This window comes from Kickxella alabastrina (genome assembly GCF_025024165.1).
Source record: "Kickxella alabastrina strain RSA 675 chromosome Unknown BX661scaffold_7, whole genome shotgun sequence".
NCBI classification, from domain to species: Eukaryota; Fungi; Kickxellomycota; class Kickxellomycetes; order Kickxellales; family Kickxellaceae; genus Kickxella; species Kickxella alabastrina.
The window spans coordinates 476,223-494,704 of NW_026251478.1; the positions used below are offsets into that span (position 1 = coordinate 476,223).

The 18,482-nt window shown below is 45.8% G+C and overlaps 2 protein-coding genes across 2 annotated transcripts; one reads left to right on the top strand and one right to left on the bottom strand.

The window, feature by feature from the left end:
* Positions 1-12,543: 12,543 nt before the first annotated feature.
* BX661DRAFT_180383 (uncharacterized protein) lies at positions 12,544-14,171 on the top strand (the record flags this gene model as incomplete). The annotated part of the gene is made up of 1 exon (XM_051535459.1): positions 12,544-14,171. A coding segment is annotated over exon 1 (1,472 nt), but the record flags the coding sequence as incomplete, so codon positions are not given.
* A 421-nt stretch (positions 14,172-14,592) lies between these two features.
* On the bottom strand, positions 14,593-16,606 carry BX661DRAFT_193524 (uncharacterized protein; the record flags this gene model as incomplete). Its single annotated transcript, XM_051537786.1, has 6 exons — positions 14,593-14,622; positions 14,822-14,955; positions 15,697-15,957; positions 16,063-16,115; positions 16,309-16,354; positions 16,498-16,606. 6 exons carry the CDS (start codon positions 16,604-16,606, stop codon positions 14,593-14,595), a joined length of 633 nt encoding a protein of 210 aa, XP_051392801.1.
* Positions 16,607-18,482: the final 1,876 nt, after the last annotated feature.

Genomic DNA, 18,482 nt, shown 5'->3' on the forward strand with positions numbered 1-18,482 from the left:
GTTTTATTACTAATTTTTTAAAGTACTACTAGCACCAGCCTCATCTTATATATGTATCTCATCACCTTTGTTGTGCACATTGCCAATTGTGTACTCCATTGACAAGAACTGGTCCTTCTGCGAGCAGACCGGTGTCTTGGCAGGTCAATGTTGTGGTCTTTGTGTGTGTGCACTCCACATGTGAATTGCAAAATGGGGCATGTCTGGCATCATTATGATGCCTCCCTAATTTACACCTGCATAATCCAATTTATACCCTACCAATCAGCATGTAGATGGAACCTTGTTTTATGATTCTCAACTTCGACATCCACGTCCATATCTTCAGCCTGTGCAACATTATTATACCCTATTTATGACTGTGAGTCTTAGTGCTCACAAATAAAAGGGCAACCGATGGGCATTGGTGTAATAAAAATTATCAGTAGTAAATATATTCAAGCAAATATCCACTATAAGGGAGCGTAAAGAGCTCCACTTATCAATTCAAAACAATTGCAATTGTTATGTGACATCATAATAATTGATGTCACAATTGGGTTACAAAGAAAATATGTGCCCAACACTCCTTGATCTTAAGACATTACCAACTGCTCTAAGTAACATCTAATTATGTCATCATCGCCATTATATTCGTCAATCCAATCTGACTCTGCTTCTGAGCAACCAGTTCATTGAATGAGATATTGTCTGCAGCATTGATGGTCATGATGATCCAAAATGTTGTCAACCTTATACCAGTCTGAAGTATTGTCGACTGGTCCTGGGCATGGCAGCTTGGCTGGTCTTGAAATATAAGCCTTGAGTGATGATATGTGGAAAACATTATATGCATGGACATTGGGAGATAGCTCAATATGGTATGCAGCAGATGAAAGTGTCTAGGATTTTGTATGGCACAAGCCAGCAATTGCTCAGTTTAGCAGATGAGCAGTTGCACTCATAATCAGAGTTGATGATGCTGGCACTGATTCTCCACCCTTGAACTGGATGTCACAGTGGTTGCAGTTTAATTGGGCTATCATTGCATCCTGGGCAACCCCCAATGTGTCATGCACTTGATGGATGAGACTTGCTGGAGATGGTCCATGAAATCAGACAGGGTAAAGTTGGACTGGTTGGTCTTTAGGCTGAGTAGGACATTGGGCATGACTGATTCATGGCCATGTACAACATGCATTGGTGTGAGCTCAGTGCCAGCTTGCTTGGAAGTATTGATTGCATACTCGGCAAATGGCAGCATGTTGTCCCAGTTATTTTGGTTGTAGTTGGTAAAAGTGTGTAAAAATAGTTCAACTTTCTGATTTCTCCTCTCTGTCTCCTCATCTCCTTTGGCATGTCTTGCTGTTGTCATATTCATCTTGACACCACACAATTTCATCAGCTCCTTCCAACAATCGGATATAAAACGTAGGTCATGGTCAGAGACAATGACACAAGGCATACCATGGTGTTAGAACACAGTTTCTGGGTAAATTCAAGTGGTCACAGGTGCAGATGTCTGGATCTCCTTCAGTAGAATTAAATATAAAAACTTGGACAGTTTACACACAATAACAAGAATTGCATCATGACTGCATGATGTCTTTGCAGTGATGTTACCAAATCCATCGATATTGTGTTGAAGGGGAAGGTAGGACAGCATGTGGCTGTAGTAGACCATTCCTATTGACAGTGTGGTTCTTGATCCACCGCAATGGTCACATGAGCCGATGTAGTACTCAATGGTCTTGTTCATGCATGGCCAGTAGAAGTCATGCAAGTGTGCAAGTGTCAGCTCCACTGCTAAATGACCTGCTGTAGGTGTGTCATGGTTCCTCTTGATGATCTCTGACTGCAACCCATCAGTGTGCAGAATGCAGAGCCATGGTCATGTATCATCAGTAGTAAAGCAGGCTGTCGACTTCATCATAGTGCTTGATTTTTGTTGCCAGCTCTTTATCGATCAGCTTGTTTGGGTGAAACAAAGCATGGTAGACCTTCTTGAAAGTGCCATCCTCCATGTATTCTTGTTGAATCTGCACATGTATTTCTCTATTGCATGAGAACAATGCAACTGCTAATATTTTAAAGTGTGGGTGTCATGACAGCCCATCAGCCAGCTGGTTGTTTTTGCCAGGCTTGTAAACAATGTCCAAATCATGTTCACTAATGGCACTGAGCCAGTGCAGCTGTGTGGGCAACAGTCAACTCACCAAGTAGTGGTGCCATTGCTCCAGGCTCTGGACAAAAGCAAACAATTTCTTGTTTTGCACCTCATACTTGCATTGCACGTCATTTAATTGCTTGAAAAGGTACTCAATGGGGTGATGGCCATATGTGTGAATCTGCATGAGCACTGCACTGACACCATAATTGCTTATGTCAGTGACCAAGTATGTGTGAATAACGAGCAAAGCAGAGCAATGAGAATATTTGCAAGTTATATTAAAAAGAAAGATAAAGATGAAGATGAAGGCTTAGAAAAAGAAAGAAAGTGAAGAGACTGAGGAAAGCTGTCTCTTTTATTTACGTTTCTTATCTTCACTCACTGTTTCCTATATAAGAGACAGCTTTTTCAGCCTCTTCACATTATTTCTCTAGCTTAGAACTTTATTTTTTCTTTCTTTAAATATAACTTGCAAAACTTCTCTTTGCTTAGCTTTGCTCATATTTCACAGAAACATCATTATCTTCAAGTGAATATTATATAGACTGTTCATGCACAGTTCCTCAAACACCTGCTGCAGATGTCACTCATATTCCTCCTCAGCCTGCAAGCACATAAACACATTATCCAGGTACACACGGACAAATGGCATATCCTTGAACAACAAGTTCATAAGTCTGCATAAAGCCAATGGCAAAACCTTGCATCCATGTTGCAGTGTCCACCATTCAGTGATGCCCAATGGGCAATGGAATGCTGTCAGCAGTTTTGAATCAGGGTGCACATGAATATGCTGGTGTCCATTGGCCATTTCAAAAACCAAAATAATTTATATCCATTGCATTGACCCAGTAAAGCACCAATATTAGGCAGCAGCCACAAATAGCCCTTAATTGCTGTGTTTATCTGTTGCATGTTAACAACTAGTCTATAGCCACTGAGCTGCTTCTTAGTGACAAATGCAGGTGATGTAAAGTCTGTATTGTACTTGTAAATCTGGTCATGCTTAAGCAGTTTACCAAACATTTTGTACAGGCCCTCAAGCTTGGGCACTGACATCCTGTAGACAGCATGGTTGTGTAGCTCGACATCCTGATGCAGCTCAAGTTTTGGATCCTGGGGCTGACATGGCAGCAGTTCCTCTGGCAGTTTATCATGCAACTGACCCTTGTAAATTGTGCTGAGTCATGTGGCTTTTGGGTGTGCTCATGTATTTTTATTACTGTTATTGTTTATCATCTAACAGTAAGTAAGAGGTAATTCCAACACTCCCCCTGACAAGGTACTCACCTCATACTAGAGTATGAGCAATGTCTGACAAAGGCATCTAGGGGCAATTGCTTGGTCAGATAGTCAGCAGCTTGGTCAACAGTCGAAATATACTTGAGATGATATACTTGCTGAGATAGTGCAGCATGAGGAAGTTGCAGAGTAGACTTGTAGTGCTTGTTGGCATCAGTCACAGCACCAGTGCGTGTATTGTTGATAGTGCCCTCATTGTCACAGAAAATGGTGGCAGGGTCAACATGTACATGGATGTCACACAGCAGGTCTTGTAGCCACATGAGCTCACGGACAGCAGAGGTCAGGGCAATGGTCTCAGCTTCAACTGTGGATTGAGGTGGCAAGCCAAGAGCACGTTTCTTTGACTTCCAAGCAACTGCTCCCCCTGCCAGAGTGAATACATAGTCAATTACCATGGCTTCCACAGTACGCAGTCCAAATGAGGCATCACTGTACCCAACTAGGTTGAGGTGTTCAGACCGACGATAGTGAATGGCCATGTTGCAGGTGGTCTTCAGATATTTGAGTACTCGCTTGGCAGCACCCATATGTTTCATCAGTGGCTCTTGGTTGAATGATGCAAGCACAGAGGTGACCAGAGCAATGTCAGGCCGAGTGACCATGGCCAGGTACTGCAGGGAGCCAACAATTGAGCGGTATTCAGTGGCATTGCACTTGGCAAGGTGTGGGGCAGTCTCTCCAAGCTTGGCAGAAGCAGCAATGGGCAGATCAACATCATTGGCTTCCTCAAGGCCATACTTGCTGACCAGGTTCTGGATGGCAGTAACCTGGTTGATCTTGATGCCATCAGACATGTGATGCACATTGATGCTCAGGATTGTGCTGCACAGACTCAGATCCTTCATTGAGAACTCAGCAGACAGGGCAGTTTTGACCTTGGCCAGGATGTTGTCATCAGATGCAGCCAGCAGCAAGTCGTCAGCATAAGTCGTCAAAATGCATGTTGCAGAGCCACTTTTAAGCCAGTAGACACCTGGGTCAGCATTGCTGCACTGGAATCCAAGGCTGCCACAAAGGAAAGTATTCAGGCGACGATTCCAAGTGCGTGGTGCCTGCTTCAAACCATATAGGGAGCGGCGTAGCTTGAGAACACTCTTGGTCCAGTCACCAGTCATGCCATCAGGAATCTCGACATATATGTCTTCTTCCAGGTCACCATGCAGGAAGGCAGTCTTGACGTCCATGGAGTGCAGCAGCCAGCCATGATAGGCTGCAAGTGCTATGACTATATGAATAGACTTGTAGGTTACCACAGGTGCAAACACATCATAGTAATCAATCCCAGGGTGCTGCTCAAAGCCTCTGACTACCAGGCGGCCCTTGTACAATGGTGGCTTGTCATCTGAGCCTTGCTTGACAACAAATACCCAGTGTGTGCTCAGAGGGCAGATTGAGGATGAGCGTGGGACAAGCTCAAACACCTCATTCTCAGCAATATATGCCAACTCGCTTTTGATTGCAGCCTTCCACAAGGGTGCCTCCTCTGAGCGCATGGCCTGGATGTAGGATGTGGGGCCTGATACAGCCACACCACAGAACAGGGCACCATTGCTCTGTACCAGAGCATCTTGGTCGTCATCATAGCTGTTGCTGTTATAGTCATAGTCGACATCATGGTTGGGCATGCTGGTGCTGTCGGCCTGCACTCTGTCATCCACTCGCCACCAGTCTGTTGTAGGCTGGCTGTTTCTGGTGGTGAGAGTGCCTTGCTCATGAGCAGCAATGTCAGTGATTCGTGCTGAGGCTGCTGAGCGACGGCTGAGCATGGGTGTTACTGGGTCAGTAGCTCTGGCAGCAGTAGACGATAGCCTCAAGGGAGATGGGTTGGTTGGCTGGTGTCTGTGGATGTTGACACTGGTGCTGGTAGTGTCTTGAGCACTGCGGCTTGACAGAGATGATGGATGCCCAGAAAAGGGCTCTCTGCCTAGTGGCTCAGTGGTTGATGTACTGTTTCTGCTGTTGCTGTTCCTGTTGCTGGTACTTGTGGCTGTGGCTGAAGAATGGCGAACTGGAGTGTGCTGGGGTGTCGAGCTAGGACTGTGCTCCTCATGGGCAGTGACAAATGAGGCATCAGTAAACTCAGACTCACTGTTGCTGTTGTTGCTGCCACATATGATAGACTGGATTATTCTGCGGTTTCTCTGGTGCCTCTCCTGAACATGCCTCCACTTGTCCTCCTCTTGCAGCTGTGCCAGATGCAGGTCGTCATCCTCATCAAACAGATCTGCTATGTGTATGGGGCCACGCTGTGTGGGCATGTCAGTCATGTCTGACTCATGGAAGTAGAATGGTACAGAGGGTGCACTTTCATTGTAGAATGGAAATTCTGCATCCACAAACTTGGCTCTTGAGGTGTGTAGAACACGGCCAGTGTCTATGCGATACAGCAGTGCCTTGCCATCCTTGGTTCCCAGGTACACACACTTCTGGGCATGCTCGCCAAACTTAGAACGCAGCTCAGGAGGGTACTCACTCCAGACCAGACAGCCAAATGGATGGATGTTGGCAATGTTGCTGGCACTGTCCAGCTTCTCAAAAGGTGTGCTCATGCCAAGAGCATGCTTGGGCAGACAGTTGAGCACCCAGTTAGCATGCACAATGGCAAAAGCCCATAGACAAAGAGGGACGCCAGACTGCAGCAGCATGGCATTGGCCATCTCTACCAGGGTGCGATTGTATCGTTCAGCTACACCATTCTGCTGGGGTGTGTGGGGGGAGCTGGTAACCTGGCAGATGCCATTGGCCTCACAGAATGCCTTCATATCTCCGTTGATGTATTCACCACCATTGTCAGAATGCAATGTCTTGACCTTGGCATCCAGCTGGCGCTCCATCTTGGCCACATACAGCTTGAATCTGTCAGTGACTTCTGATTTGCGCCCCATGAGATACACAAGCACACTGCAGGAGTAGTCATCTATGAAGGTGACAAAGTACTTGCTGCGCTCAGCAGATGGATGAGTCACAACACCAACATCAGAGTAAACCACTTCAAGAGGTGCCTTGGCTCGTGGCAGGTGGCCATTGTGTGGCTTCTCAGCTGGCTTGGCAACAGAGCACACTTCACAGTGCTTGTCTACAGATCCCACCAGTTCCAGGCCAAGAGTATCGGCTGCATGCTTGATGTAGGGTGCAGATGCATGCCCAAACTGCACATGAGCATCCAGGGCAGAGATAGACTTTCTTGACAGCTTGCTTGTTGGCAGCACAGTGGCAGAAGATGGGATGCTTGCAGCTGAGACCAGCTTTGGGGCTCTGGCCAGTCGATGCTTGTCATAGCAGGTGTCAGGGACTATGTAGTAAAGGCCATCTTCAAAGTCTGCTGCCATGATTGCTTCACCATCCTTGTACACAAATGCACGATTTTCGGAAAAGAGCACATCCAGCCCATGCTGTGAAATGTTGCTGACTGACAGCATGTTCATCACTGACTTGGGTACATGGCGAACATTGTGTATTACAAAGTTGCTGTCACTGTCACCAACACTGACTTGGCCAATACCACAGATCTTGGTAACTGCACCAGACATGCCCATGATGTCTCCTGAGCAGGGTGAGTAGCTGACAAAATCCTCTCTGTGTGGTGTTGTGTTGGCCATAGCACCAGAGTCCAGCATCCAGGCAGATGGGTTGCTGAGCAAAGGCTGAGCAGATATGCTTGAGCCAGCAACCAGTTGAGAAAGTCCGCCTATGAAAACAGACCTGGAAGAGCCCTTGCTGCCTGATGCTGAGTCAGTAGTATCATGTCCAACTGAGGGCAGTGCTTGGCAATGTGTGTTGGAATTCCGTCTTGGTGGAACTCCATCTTGCAATAATCTTACAGTATGCAAGACGAAGTTTCACCAAGACGGAATTCCAACATTTTACACCATCAGCAGTGCCATGGTTGGTGGGAATTGAGATCTGATGCAAAACGTTTCTGTACATCTTGAAATTAGTCGACATGATCAGTGTCATGCCTGAAACATATATGGCTTCAGCAGATGGCCAGTTCAGTTTAACCAGGTATGTTGCCTCCACCTTCCCTCTCTAAATATTGTCATCATTATTAACAAGTTTATTTCATAAGTATCTAAATTTATATTCTGTAAAAGCTAGGAAAGAAAAGAAGAGAGAACTAATAAATGTTGTTGTTTTACCCTTTTTATGGCTGTGAGCCTTTGTACTCACAAAAAATGGGCAGCTGATGGGAATTGCCTGTAAAGGAAAGCTGTGCTTAACACCCAGAATGATATCCTCTGCAAACAGAAGTATATATGCCTAAATTGTCATTGACAGCTTTGCAGCTCATAACTGCATGTACAGTCATGATAGAATCCACCATTTGTTAGGTGAATTGGTTGTCAGCATAGCAAGGCATGTGCCATCAAGCCTAGGTTTTTGCATGTGGCCTTATTGACAATTGTGATCTAGGAACCATTGTCGACAAGCACTCCTATGGTATGGTCATAGTACAAAATGTCTTTGCAATGAACTGAGGCTGGAGTGAGATGTCAGAATGTGTATTGTAGGTCTGAGCTCCAACAGCTATTTCTGAAATAAAAAGAATGAAAACTCGCCACCATTTAATCCTTGCATTCTTTTGAATATATTGGACATTTGCACCATATGTGGCTCACTAATTCACAGCCCAGACATAGGTCCTCATGTCCATGGCAGTTGAGCTCCACCTCAGAGTGGAGATGTTTGAGGTATAGATATTTTGGCAGCTGGGCTTGACTGGATCTAATGTAATTAATGACATTTATGGCCATCACCACATTCACTTCCATTGCAGTACCCCCACCCAGTGCAGCATTGCAAATGTGTACATATTCCAGCACCCACATGTCCTCCATTGTGATATCTGTCGCATTTGTACTGGAGATAAACAGATACTGGTTAACCTCCTGTGGCATCCTCATGGTGTAATTATAAGCTACCATGGAATGCCCCAGGTCCACACCCATCAACTTGGCCAGCTACCTAAACCTCATGATGAAAAAGTCAAGAGTGGTGGGCAATGCTAGACCCAAAAAGTTGGTCCATCTGATGTATGCATCAAAATGCAAGAGTAACCCTGCATACTCACAGAGAAGATAATCTCCCAGGGGTTCCCAATCTGTCTGCTGTCTGACATTGTCAGGACATCACTGTACATAAGCAGCAATCTTCTCATGTGGCACATGCAGGAGTGCAACACCAATGCACATTATGTTGGGAATGTCGGCTGCATGTGCATACTGTTTGACAAGTCTGAGCCACTTGCCCACATAAACTGCGGTGCCCTTCTTTATCCTCTCTCTAGCACCAGTAGGGAAGCAGTCCCTTAAAATCCATGAGTTTGTGTGTGGAATCCTGTACTGTTCTCCTCATTGTCACCATCATCATAACGCATTCTGGCATTATGTTGAGTGCTGAGGCCATACTTGCCAGGTCGCTCATTGGCATATCGTTTGTACCACCCTCTTTAGGATGACCTGCAGTCAAATTAGATAGATAAAAATGAGTGGTTGGATAGTGACTAATTGTTGTAATTATGTCTTACTTAATGCCTGATAATTGACATTATATAAGTCTCTAAAGTATCCTTATCATTTATTTATGTTTATTATTTTCATTCACTATCTCTTATATAAGTGACAGCTTTCCTCACTCTCTTACTAATATTGTAATAAATCTTATTCGTACTAACTAATGTTATTAAAAATCCACTATAAGGGAGCTTAAAGAGCTCCGCTTATCTATTCGAAACTATCGCCCGTGAAAATAGAAATTGCGATTGTCACGTGATATCGCAATAATTGATGTCACAAATATTCAATATATCTTCTTTTATTTAATACAACTTGCAAAGCTCTGCTTCACTCTACTTTGCTCGTTTTAATACTAATAGCACAGTAATAAACAAGTATAAATAATCGAAATTGTATATGTGAGGTCCCTTAGATCAATGAAAAATTGCTATAAAATGAAAAGGCCATTTTAACATATTATAGCTTGTATTATACTAAATTCTAAAAATTCCTTCTGGGAAGCCTCCTATTGAGACTTCCCTGACTACCCTTTTATAGGCAATGTAAGACTCCTCAAATGCAGTGGCTTGTGGCCTCTCAATTTAGACAAGCTTATACGATGCTTTATCAACATCACAGGTTGTGCCCTGAGTAGTTAGGCTTATTGCCCAGCTTACAGTCTGCCACAGACTTGTTGCCAATCCCTACTTGTCATGCACTGCCACCCCAGCCATCCCCTCTCCTGTACCTGGCGACAATGATCGAATCCTGCCCTTGGCATGCTAAAAGAAGTGTTCCTGCAAGTCTACAACTCTGCATCCCTGTGGGCACAGCCACATCCTATTTTATAGGTATACTTTCGGCTACCAGGCTCACTCTCTTAGTGATATTAGTGGGAGGCCAAGCAGTGCTCCCAGCACAAATCTACAGATGATGAAGTCCCTCATGCTCATACAACACTGAATTTTTCTTAATTTGTATTCTGTCTTTATCTGTGGCTGCCCAATTGAGCACCTCTAGTGTCTCCTTCAGCCACAGTCAGGACATTGTTGTTGTTGTAGCTGGTGCCACTTGGTTTATCGGGTGGCTTTCCATCTGTGAGTCATCCTGTGCTCTGATCACTCCTGTCTTTTTTGGAAGGATCTGTCTGTGGCTGCATGCCCAGAACTACTTGGGTGAGATCCTAGTTTCAGCAACCACCATTCATTTACCTGGCACTGTGCAGCCGTTGCAGCCTGATTTTCAGCCTTGTTGCCCTCATCTCCCCAGTGAGTGAGTATTTGCTGCAGTTGCAATTGCTTCTCTCTTGCCCATATCCCCTCCATGAAATTGCAGGCCAGGTATGACATCAATTACTACAATGTCACGTGCCACTTGCGATTTCTATTTTCACTGTTGATAGCTTTGAACTGATAAGCGGAGCTTTTCAAGCTCTGCTTATAGTGGATTTTTTGAAATAAATATATTTAGTAGTATTAAGTTCTATTACAGCAAGCCTACATGCATTCCATTGAGGACATTGAGATGTCTTCAGCTTTTGCATCCAGAAAATGATTACTTCAGGCCACCAGCACAAGTGAACTTGTCATTCCAATAGCTCAAGGGAATATCATATTGTGGTTATCACATCTGCCATCATCTGCATGTATGTGGAGTTGTCGTCATCATATATTATGATATAACATATTAATTAAACAAACTAAAAAAAGCTATAAGCTGAACAGCCTCCACTGTTTATATTCGCTGGTATTTATATTACTCATAACACTATTCCCACATGCTCAAGTAGGGATTTGACTGGCGATTCATCAATGGCTCAATCACTGGGGACAAGCCAGATTAAATTGTATCACACCATACATCCAAGCCAGCTCTACCCCTGTAATAAGGAATTTTGCTGGTTATAATAAATATTAATATGAATAAGACTACGAGAAGAGCTAAAGAGCTCACTATCCGGAATTCGCTGTATGCGTGAAATATCATAAACATATTTCACGCGTACAACGAATTCTGAATAGTGAGCTCCTCAGCTCTTCTCGTAGTCTCATTTCTATTAACATATATTATAACCAGCTCAATTCCTCATTACAAATAGAGCCCATGATGAGAAAGGTGCCACAGTAGATAACCAATCTCAATCATTAAGTTTAGTTCATTTTTTACTTGTTTTATATTTTGCACAATATATCTATTTTCTCTATATGCCATCTTGGCAATGCTGTCGATGTGTTATGCCAGAATTCCCACTGCCATATTCCACCAGCTGCAGCGGCGGCTTCCTTGCCAGTACTTGGGCATTTTCTTTGCCAGCTCTGGACATACAAGCATATTTCCTCGAAACTCTATCTGCCCTGATGCCAGCTGCTTGAGGTGGTTTGCAAGGTGGTTGGTTCCAATACACCCTAATACATTACTCAAGTGCACTATCAAGTTGATGCCTCATCGCTCTATCATTGACTGCAGCCATGCCATGCAGTCACTTGCTTCCCCAAACAGGAATGCCGATGGCATCATCGATGCTACTCTAAACTTGCGTTTGACCATCTGCAGCAGTGGTGAATGAATTGAAATAATCTCGTTGCTGGTCAGTAGTACTCCCTGCACACCACCATCAAGGTCAATGAAGTTTAATCTTAAGTAAGGGCAAACATGATGCCAGAGTAGGGCTAGGTCACAAAGGTGAATGTTGATTTATCCATAATCTTGACCCATCGGCCTGTTATTTAAAATATTTTGCTACAAATGGGCTCATCAGTGTTGCTAGTTGTGAATACCAGTATACAAAGGCAACGTAAAACAATGAACCAATTTTAACGACGCCGACGTTTAAAAGGACAGTTGATATTGGTTTTGAAAAGGGGATAATGGCACCAATAGTCAATCCTGCTACTTAACAAAATTAGGGTTGAATTAGTGTCCAAATAGATCCATCAAATCAGGCGTATTATAATCTGTTTCAATTTAAATGGCAGCGCATATTCGTATCTAACACATGGCTATAAGTATATATCTAAAAACTCCAATGGGGTAACTGGTTAATATAGATGTTCGAGTATTTCGGGTAATACTGTTTATTTTGTTGCTCCCACGCTCTCGCGTGTGCTGAATGCAAGTAGCGTAACTGTCATTTATGTGTATAACGTGTGGGAATGACAGCTCCGATTTGCAATGATTATTACTGCTTTTATATTGTTTTCTTGTATTTGCGCACAGGTAAATCAATATTCTTGGTAGGGTTTTACTATAGTATCCATTTTACTAGCCATAGGGACATCATTTTATTGTTCAGCTGTTAAATTTTTTTTTGCAAAACCCATGTTGCCTTCCAGTTATAACTGCGACAACTATCGTAGTTGGTGCATGATTCAGCAGATATGTTTGGTTATTCCAACAAATAAACGCACATAAAACAAACATATATTTCTGTTAATAACTACTTGCCTCGTCATATGTTTTGAATATGTAATGGTTAACTTTATTCATTTTGCGGTTCTTGGATATGCGCATATTTCAAATGGCTATACATAAGTTTGTTTATATTGCGGCCAGTTGCCATCTTTGTAAGCTTTAAACCAATTTCTTTCAACAACACTTTTTCGCCCAATACACTTGCATTGCTATTATCGTATTTGTTAAACATATTTGGCCAACACCCTATTATTAATATATTTACTTATTTATTCAAGAGATACTAGCAACCATGTTTGCTGTTATGTTTTTAGCCATTGCTCTCGAGCTCATTGCATCAATGGGGTCGTTCGGCGCGCTGGTAGCACAAAACATGTACACCAACAGTGCTGCTGGCTGGTATGTGAGGCTGGACTGGACAGCCGTTTACTCTTACGCAGTCACAGTACTCAGCATCATCGCTAGCTTTAGCTTTACCGTCGGCGCAATTGTTCGAAATGCCTCTGGCAACAAGCGCACCTGTGCAGCCTGGTTCAACCAGTTTGCCATCTTCCTTCTGAGCTTTGTAATGTCAGTGCTGTGGGTCGTCATTGCCGGCTTTGCTTACCGCAACCCTCTTCCCATGCGGTATCCCTGTAACATATTTCAGCATTTGCGTGGAAGCCTTGAAATGTTGGGGCTGGCATCAGGAAAATCTCTAGTTGAAGAAGGCGGGCTGCTTGTCGGCATATGCCAATCAAGCAAGGCGTTCTTAGTACTGGCTGGAATTGGACTTGGTCTATGGATACTGATTCTTGTGCTTTCATGTGTGGCGATGGTCACTGGTCTGGAGCCGCCCAAGAAAAAAGCATCTTCACATGTATATAACTATTCGTCGCACAAGCATGGTCATGCACACTCACATGGTCCCGCAAACTCGTCTCAGAATTCGGCTAGTCACCACCACCATGCCGACTTGGCAGTCTGCAATGAGGAGCAGTGCTTGCCAGCAAATGCTCAAGCACAGCAACCAGCATATCCACCTGCTGCAGCGGCACCCCACAATGGTCGACAGGACTTACCAGTGTCGCGCAACCCTCGTGGACAGCCAAGACCAATTAACTGGCGAGCTACTAATATATGCAATGTCCCCAATTGTCGGCTGCCCAACTGCAGACAGAAGTCACCGCCCCTCACGCGTGCACACACACATCACAGACACAGACACAGTGACACCAGTAATATTGCCAAGACCCCTTCTCTTCCATTAGTCTTGCCACCCAGACAAATTGCAGAAGTTGATAGAAGCATCATCTACACAGGAAAAAAGGTGGTTATTGCCAACTCTGCAAGCGTAGATGCATTTGCGGCAGACGGATATAACCAGGATATTTTGCCACGGGGGATACCAACAAACACCAACATTGGCCAGACCAAGAGTCAGCGCTTGCACCAGCATGGTAGCCAACAAATTGACGACGAAGATGATAGTGTCAATGGCGAAAATGAGGCAGAAGTTCAAAACAACCAATTCGTTCACAGCCACAGCCATAGCCACACCGATGCATTGGGTCATGGTGAAACAGGACGCGCAAGCTCGCACTATGACGACGATGACGGTGAGTACACTGGCGAATATGCAGACCATCATCAGAACAGGCAGCATGTCCATCATCACCACCACCCTTCACAGCACAGTGAAGCCAGATTTCGCCACACTCACAAAACTCACGCAGACAACGGCTGCGTCAGTTGTTTGTGCGTGATAACGAGGCTCAGCATTAGGCCCACATGCCATTTTTTAGTTACAGCTCATTGACTGGGTTGTCATATATATAGTATAATATAATACCTTAATAAATCTACTTGCTGGTATTAATAAAGCGCCAGTAATTTCAAATATATTTGAATTAATTAATTATTTGCTCTTCATATTTCAAAACATTTCGATTATTGTGGCCGCATATTGTTATGTTATGTAATGTTTAGTTGATGGTCAGTCGGTCGGCTGGTTGGTTTGTTGAATGAAAAAAGGTAAACACATCGGTATAGAAATTTAATTCGACTGAAAAGTAAAGAAAAAACAACAAATAATAGATCAAACAAAGAGTTAAAAAAAGTTCCTGACAACGGCGAAAGTGAAATTGGCCAGTTCGGGTTCTTAGTTTTGCGCGACTTGCTTGATTGCTCGAGTCTAGCTCGCTTGATCCATGCGGTGCGATCGCAAGCGCTGCGGGGGTCCTGTCGCACACCTTACTTGTTCGAAATCACCAGCTGGAGGAACTATATCGATGCAAGAAAAGTAAAAAGATGGAAGTAGACGTTCACAAGTGTTGTCACATAAAGCCAACAACGGTATTGAAGAACTATTCCGTTGGGAACTGTAATTAGCTTTGCGTACAACCAATTAAAATATCAAGAACAAGAATAAATAAAACAAAAACAGAAGCGTGTATCATAGTAGTATTTTTGTGTAACTTACAGTGTCGTAGCTCATGTTAACCCATCCGTCCTGGTCAGTATCATGGCGACGGAACGTATCAGTCAGCGAGCGGATAGTGACACAGGCGTTAATAAAGTTGTCGAAGGTGATAGCACCACGACCTGCATTTGCCCCTTTGACACGACCAGCTAATGTTGTTAGTACAAATCGAACAAGCAGCGAATGTAATAAACACGAAGAGAAACACGCACACGGGGAGGGTTATAGCAGCAACAGCAGCAAAAAACAAGAAGAATGATGGTCAGAATATTGAAATAAGAAGTATGTGTTTTTAGATGATTATAATACAAATTTAGAGATGATTCAGAGGTGCTTATATATGTTGACATGGTTAGTAGCAAAGTTAATAAGATTAGAAATAAACATATGATCACTTACCGAAATATCACAAAATTTGTGCGCGCGGAGAAAGAGAGTGTATGTTGCGTGGAAATATGTCGACGTGAATCGCAATTGCGTAGCCAAGCGTGTTGTTGGTATTGTTTGTTGGTATTGTTGTTGTTGCAAGCCGAGGGGTTTGGTTTGATTGGTTGCGACGGGATCAAGTTCCAAGCGAAAAAGAGATGCCAAAGTTCGGTCCAGACGAATTAAAATCATGAATGAGCAAATCCAACAAGAAATAATCATCGACAATGTTCCAGAGAGAGGAAGGCAGAGAGATGCTTGAATAAAGATGCACAGATACAGTTGGTAAAAAAAAGTACAAATTGGATGAGGAAAATAATGTATCTGACGGGGGAGATTTCATAGATTCATTTTCAGAGTTTCATTTTGCAGACAATTTTGCAGTGACTTAGATTGTGCTTGTACAGCACACATCGCAGCATTGCGTGGTGACTAGTGCCAAATCTTACCTTGAATATCGTACTTGCGAACCAGCGAGTCGACGACCTGGGGGGACACGCGGAAGCCGAATGCGTTCAAAGCCTGGAGCAGCTCCGCGCGGTCGATGGTGCCCGAGTTGTCACGATCAAAGGCACGGAAGCATTCCTTCCAGTCGTTGATGTAGGACCAGAGTCCAATGAACTCCTGGAAGCTGATGGTACCGCTGCGATCACGGTCGAACATGCCGATCATCAGACGGACAGTGTCCATGCTGAACTGGCTCCAGTCGCCTGCGATACAAAAAGGCATGATGTGAAACAAAGAGATTGTGTGAGTGTGGGGCAGTCATAACAATAGAGTGCGGGCGCAGAGAAATAGTGTATTTATTAGCTTACCATTAACTAGAGCGCGTTGCAGCTCGCCGGCATCCAGCTGACCGCTGGCATCACTACAGAATCAATTAAAAATGCATGGTGCATGGCGCGTCAAGTGGCACGACGTTTCATGAGGAGACGTCGAAAAGAAAATTTAGTCTTTCGAGTGAACGAATTTTGCCAAAAAAGAAAACCAAATTATGTGTGGGGCACTGCGAGCTATGCGTGCATCACATCACATCGGGCAGACGTGTTTTGATACTATACCTGTCAACGGCGCGGAACCAATACTGGAGCTGGTCCGTGTTCGGGGCTATAAAACGGAAGAATTCAAATGGAACGATTAGTAGAGCCATCGCACAAAACAAAACAACGCAAATTCTAATAAAGGGCATTTCGAAAAGGGAAAAACGGGACATGTATGCCAATTAGAGGTGCGTTATGCCTAATACGTACGCTGAGCACCCGGGCGTTGCTGCTGCTGTTGCTGCTGCTGCTGCTGCTGGCCACCATAGCCGCCCTGCTGCTGCTGAGGAGGAGGTCCGCCGCGATAACCGTAAGACATTGCTAAGAATTAAAGTGAAATTTACAAGTGGCTGTAAGAGAGAAAAAGTTTTGTAGAGACAAAAAAGATTATAGCGTAAAAAATTAGTTGGGCAAAAAATAGAAATAGAAGAAAAGAAAGAATTGAAGTCATCGCAATAGGGGCGGCGTATTTAAGGGTTTTGGGGTTGCCTTTCCTTTCTGATGCCACCTCTCACGCGCCGGTCAGGCCAGCACATGGGCGAACACAGCGTCCTTGGCAAACATCACAGTTTCCCTGCGGAATATACGCCGCTGCCCGATGCTTTTGTAAAATAAAAAATAAAAAGCACTGTTGTCCCCGCTTTCTGCCAGTGACCCTGCCCCACCCTTACCCGGCAGGGATGGATGGCCGCGAGCTCAAGCTTATGCTTGGGCCTGAGCCTGGGCCTGGGCTTGGTACACTTCTGAAGTTTGGCCTTGGCTCTGGCTTGGGCGACTGAGTGTGCGCAGCCTGATTTCGCTGTTCATTTTGCAAAGGACACGTCAAAAGAACAAAGAATGGCATAAACAATAGAACAGGTTGAAAGAAAAAGAACAAAAGAACGTTGGTTTGGAAAGCTGCGGGCGCTCAATAAAGTGCAGACGGACGGAAAAAGAGAAGGGCATGGGCGCTATGCATACGAGCGCGCTGGCGGCCGCTGGTGCTGCTGGCTGGCGCCGCCGAGGATCGCAGCTGTGTCAGCGCCCTGGGGGGAGCCGCTGGGCAGCCTGCCGCTGTTCACGCACAAGTCAAAGTACTGGTTGGGGCTGGTGATGGCGTTGATGGCACTAACGGCAGTGGTGGCATTCAGTTCGGCGCCGGGGTCGGCGTCGGCAGAGCCCTGCTGTTGATTCTGGCGGCGCTGCAGCCTGGCCTCCAGGTGGCGCGTGCAGGCGACCTGATAGTGGCCGGCGGCGGCAAGATCAGCGACCTCGCGCACCTCGGCATCGGCCAGGCGGTCGTGGTGCAGCGCGGCGCGCAGGCGCTCGGGCGCAAAGTGGCGGAAGGGGCAGCCGTGATGGTCGCCTGGGCCTGGCGGATTGCTCATGATGATGCGATGGCACGAGTAGGGCGTGTAGTCGGCGCGCTTGCCCTCCATGCCGTAGTTGTGGCGAATGTTGTACGCATAGCCCTTCTGGAATGGTCGTCGGTCATCGCGCCAAAGGCCCGGCGCCAGTACACCAGCGCCTCCTGCAGGCTCAGACCGATGCCCTTGAGGAACAGGCCGAACTGCATGCGGCCGCCGTGCGCAGGTGGCGGTCCCTCAGAAGCTGGCCCTGCAGGTGCTGCATGCACAGCGGGAAGTTGGCGGCGAGGCTGTCGGCGCTGTCGGCCGTCACGGCACCGCGGCAGCCGTCGACTGGTACTCGGACCGCGCGGTCTGGTTACTGAGGTTCTGCAGCACCGGCAGCAGCCGCTCGTCCTCGCCCATCTGCGGCAGTGCCTTGGCGCACACGGCCAGTGCGCGCGCCAGGCCCAGGCGGAACTCGTGCAGCAGCAGCGTGGCCACCTCACTCTGCGGCACATAGGCCTTGCCCGCGCGCACCACGACCTGTAGCCGCGACACCAGGTCGAAGACGCGCTCAAAGTCCACCTCAAACAGCTGCTCCTGCGCCGCATAAAAGGCGGCCGCGTCGCCCAGCCTGTCGTCGCGAGCGGCTGGCGATAGGGGATCAGCCTCAGCCTCGCGGCTGCCAGCAGTTCCTGCTTCTCGGCGCTATCGGCCTCGCGGAACCGGTGCTTGAGCAGCGCGCACTCGTAGCGCAGGAACCACGCGCGCAGCTCCTCAGTGCGGCTGAACGCCAGCCGCAGATGAAGTGTGAGACATGGTCCTTGCGCCGCTCGTTCAGCAGCTGCCGCGGCGCCAGCTTGGACC